Here is a 4,522-nt window from a genome sequence, read left to right as displayed (position 1 = left end):
ACAAGCATATATAGTGTAACTATTCTTAGACGGAGTTCAAATGAACCCGCTTCTCTCCACTTAAATCCACAGTTGTCCATCGTTACATGTACTTGTTCACCCCGACTGACGTCTTGGATAGATGCAAGAAATCAACTAATGCTTTTAGCTACTACTTTTGAGATTCCATGAGTCTTCGATTATTTTGTTAATCATTAAGCCACACCCGAAAATGTAATTTCAATTTATATGTTCAAGGACATGGTCTTAGGTTGGCATTTTACTTCACATCAGGCTTTTTCAGGAGGGGATGCAGTTTTCAACATATTCACAAAGAGTAATGATCACATTGGTATTTCACCACTTACAAGTATGAATTCATCTTTAACTTTTTCTTCATAATAGTGTATAAAGGTACCATGCAAATTCTTACAAGACCAGTGTTCTCTACTAATGGTTAGTGTAACATTCTTATAATAAAAAAGTGAATCATTATGAGTATTATATTTTACTCATAACATGTATCACAAGCCTTGCTACAAAATATTCTACCTAAAAGAGAAGCAAATTTCAAAATAATAAAATCATAAAAAGGTTGCAACTTTTACAATCACTTTTCATGCAATGGGCACCAAACAACTTTAGGACAGATAAACCAACCAGAGATGCCGGTGGAGTGATAAATACTCGTTCATCCTCAATTAGAGGTCTCAAGTTCAAATCTCCCGGTGCAAATCCAAATTTAATCATGCTTCATACTAGACACCTAATGGGAAAAAAAAATTAGGACAGATAAACATGTTGGACACACTGTGATTAGTGGGAGAGACAAAAGTGGGGCTATTTAGAAAAAGTTAATGGACCATGCATAGATGATAAAATATAGTGAGATCCACTAACACCCCATCCAATATGCCTTTCTTCTATCCACTCAACTAACTCAAATTATATAACAAAACCAAAAAAGTCAAATTCTTTGAACAAACAAACCACAAACCAAGACTTGGTTGTAAAATTTTAAACTAATAGGATACATTTGATTATCCATAGAGTGACATTACTCCATAGAGTGGAGTATATAAACAAATGAAAAACAAAGAAGATGACAAAAGGCCTTTTGTTTCTTTCAAGCTTTTTTTGAGAAACTAGGCCACACTTCCCCATTCACTTACATGGGAGATCACCTTTCAAGGTGGAAAAAAAAAAAGCAAAAGGATCAAAACTTCCCACTAAAGAAAAAAGTTCACATTTTTACTACTAACTCAAACCTAAAAAATCAAGAAAACCAAAAGGGTATACAAGAAAGAGAGCATTAGACTAGATTAAAATTTTACAAGGGTGGGGACTATTATCAATAATGAGATCTTCTCTTGTTTTTTTTTCTTGTGTTTGAGCTTTTTTTTATTGCTTCATTGACAATTGGGGTTTCTACCAGGGCCTCCATAGTAAAAGTGATGGCCCCAATCTTCATTACTACCTGTTTGGACATCATAACAGTTGGATTGCTCAGTGAAGGTGCCAAGATCTTTTGGAGATTTAAGATTATTTGAGCTGTCAACAACTTGAATGTTTCTGAAATAACTTGACTTGCCAAAACCTTCTTCTGGGAATCTACCACTTCCCATTTGTGTAGCTGTATGTTTACCATCTGGTTGTGAATTCACCACTTCACCACCCCACTCTATCATTGATGCACTCTCTGCTAAATAGGAAAACAAGAAAGATGGCCAATACCCTAACACATAGTCGTTTCCAAATTGCATCCACCAATGTCCTTCTTTCGGATCCTACAATGAATATATCAAATATAAAAGGATTACACAAACACGAACAAACATAAAGTTAAGTTCTTTCCTTCTTTTGAGTGTGTGTGTGCGTGTGTGTTTTAGGTACAAGAATGCACAGTTTGTTTTTTGAGGGCGGTACGGAAAGGCTATAACGAAGTGTTTGAAACGAATTCATGTAGTCAACCAATTGAACTACTTAACATTTCCTCAAGAATGCACATGTCAATACAACTTGTGTGTTTCTGAATAATAAAGATTTAGTCTTTCTATATATTCAAAATGGATTTTTCCTTTTAGAGATGTTGAGTGTACTTTTGTCACACTGATTTACTTTATGAGATGCTGGCTACTGGTGCCATAATTTGGCACAGAAGCAGAGAATATTAGGCTGAAAATCTTGAAAGTGGATGTTTACCTTCCAGATAAGAATACTGATATCATACTGAGAGTTTCTCAAGGCTGAAACAGGAGAGATACTTGCTCCCATAGCTATAGCACTGCTAACTTGAATGAAACCTGAGCAAAGAAGGTTGTAGCAACCTGTTGCTTGATATGCATCACTCTGCAAAAAAGTGTATCCAAGAAAAGATTACATCATGTTCAAATGAAAATGAGAAAAGAGTCGATCAATTTACTCAAACTAGTAAGAAACTTACAGTCCAGTAAGTGAATAGTCTTGTGTTATTGTCACCATAGAGGTCAGGGCTAACCTGACATTCACATGTATGCTTACTGTTAGACTCAAAAATACTTTTTGACATGTGAAGGTGAACTAACTTTTTAACTCAAAATAGTTTAAATGTAGCTAAAACATCATTCATACAATTAATATACCTGCCAACCAGCTTCAATGCTGTTTAGATCTTGACCAAAAGAGCCACCAAGAATCCAAAGCTGAGATAAGCTAAACTCATTAGACTGTTGTACCTTAGGCTCCCAAACATTAATGGTTGCTTTAGCTCCATAATACCTATCTCCTTCAACATAAGCTATTGCATGCTGGAAAACCACACAAAAAGAAAAAATCAGGATATGGACTCCAACACAACCTCCAAGGAAATGACAATGAAATCAAGAAATGGTTTTCCACCTGATGGCCACTTTCATTGGTAAGGTCAGGATCTGTAGACCTTGGCTTAGCAATGGCTTTGGGCTTCTTCTTACCATACTTTTTGACAGAACTTGCCCTCAAAACATCATCTTTTTTTGTTCTCCTAACAGGAATAGTGTCCTCAGGGCATCTTCCATTCATATGCCACAACTGAGTTATGGGACTAGTACTATCTTTAGACCTTGTTGTCATTTTCTCCTCATCATAAAGCCCTTCTGGATGGTAGCTAGGTCTCATCTGAGCATATTACAATAAATTTTCAAAAACTGAGAAGTCATTTATATTAAAAGCAATGAACAAAACAAAAAGAAATATAGACCTGGATTTTGTGATCTTTGAGGAATGGGTGGTCAAAAGCAGGCTGCTGAGAGATGTGTATACAGTCAATGATATCCCCATCTAAACTCTGTATAATCATTACATTCACAACATTAAAAATCTAACCTTCATCTCAGAGATGCCATTATTACTCTTAACTAATTTTGAACAACTTCCAAGAACAAAGGAGGAAGAAAACACACAAATTGCAACAAAAAACAAGAGAACCCTTACCAACACACACACAAAACAAACAGCCAAAAACCCAAATGTAACAAAACACAAAAACTCAAAAAACAAAAGATTGAATTTTTTTGAACTGTAGCCATTACAAAAGTAAGCTAAGTACCTCAATGCTTTTAATGGGAGGTTTATTGACCCTTTTCAAGTGTTTTTCAACCTCAAGCTTCTGTCTTGAAACAGATAGTCTAGCAGCACAAGATAATGAAATCAAAGAACCCCACAAGTAAACCAACATAAAAACTACAAGAAAAACTCCTCTTTTCCTCTTTAAACAGCTAAACTGCACAGCAACTGCCATTATAGTTAAGCTAACCTAGCTAACCACCTCAAGTCAAGAAAACAAGCAACACCCAAGTCAAGATTTGAGCTAAAATCACTACCCTTTAAACAAATTCAGTGTTTTTACACCTCAAATCAACTCCACCATAGCTAGATAACCAAGCTCTTAAACTACACCCCCCTCTGCTTATCCTACGCACCCCTTTTTTTTTCCTTCTCTTCTTCAAAGAAACACACTTTACTATAACCCCAAATGCTTGAGGACAGTGAGAGGCTAAAAAAGCTTTTGCTTTGATTGTTTCTTCTCTCTCTACCCTTTCTGCTTCTATCGAAAAATCCAATAAAAATGCAGAGATGGGTCTGTCTTTTTCTGTTTCCATATTCACACCCATGTATTTTATTATTTTCTTTTTTTTCAATTATTAACTAATTCTTTTTTGAAAAAAATTAAATAAATTGTTTATATCTAAGGACTCGTTTGATAAAAGTGATAAGAGATAATTAATCGAGTTTAACTTATCTCAACATTTACTTCGTTTTGATGGTTGTTATGTATTATTTATGATGTATCGTATTTAATTCTATTATATTGTTTAATGGATAGATTGTATCGTTCTTCGTTGTTACGTGATATTACACATTCATAATTTGAGTGATAAACCTACAAAAAGTAGGGTACAAAGTAGAGCTATTATGAAAACGCAGAATAAAAAGATGAAATGTGATTATTAAATAATAAATAAGGACAAAATGAGAAGAAAATATAGAAGTAACAATGTGATTTCACCTAATCTGTCGTTACATA

At 34.6% G+C, this 4,522-nt stretch overlaps 1 protein-coding gene across 1 annotated transcript; it reads right to left on the bottom strand.

Annotated features, from left to right (window-relative positions):
• Positions 1 to 951: 951 nt before the first annotated feature.
• LOC101253614 (protein neprosin) lies at positions 952 to 4,145 on the bottom strand. Its single transcript, XM_010318037.4, has 7 exons — positions 3,545 to 4,145; positions 3,197 to 3,283; positions 2,857 to 3,114; positions 2,601 to 2,765; positions 2,423 to 2,476; positions 2,182 to 2,328; positions 952 to 1,766 (listed from the first exon to the last, which is right to left on the bottom strand). The coding sequence occupies exons 1-7, from the start codon at positions 3,734 to 3,736 to the stop codon at positions 1,389 to 1,391; spliced, it is 1,281 nt and encodes a 426-aa protein (XP_010316339.1). The 5' UTR covers positions 3,737 to 4,145; the 3' UTR covers positions 952 to 1,388.
• Between the last annotated feature and the right edge of the window lie 377 nt (positions 4,146 to 4,522).

Source organism: Solanum lycopersicum, chromosome 1, assembly GCF_036512215.1.
Source record: "Solanum lycopersicum chromosome 1, SLM_r2.1".
NCBI lineage: Eukaryota > Viridiplantae > Streptophyta > Magnoliopsida > Solanales > Solanaceae > Solanum > Solanum lycopersicum.
The sequence above is the reverse complement of the archived record's forward strand: the minus strand, read 5'-3'. Positions and strand labels throughout refer to the sequence as shown.

Bases quoted from the DNA above. Each gene is read 5' to 3' on its own strand.
- LOC101253614 (XM_010318037.4), bottom strand. From the start codon at position 3,736: ATGGCAGTTGCTGTGCAGTTTAGCTGTTTAAAGAGGAAAAGAGGAGTT. The intron at 3,284-3,544 runs GTACTTAGCTTA...ATGATTATACAG, and splicing joins CTCCCATTAAAAGCATTGAG to AGTTTAGATGGGGATATCAT. The intron at 1,767-2,181 runs GTAAACATCCAC...TATTCATTGTAG, and splicing joins TCAGTATTCTTATCTGGAAG to GATCCGAAAGAAGGACATTG.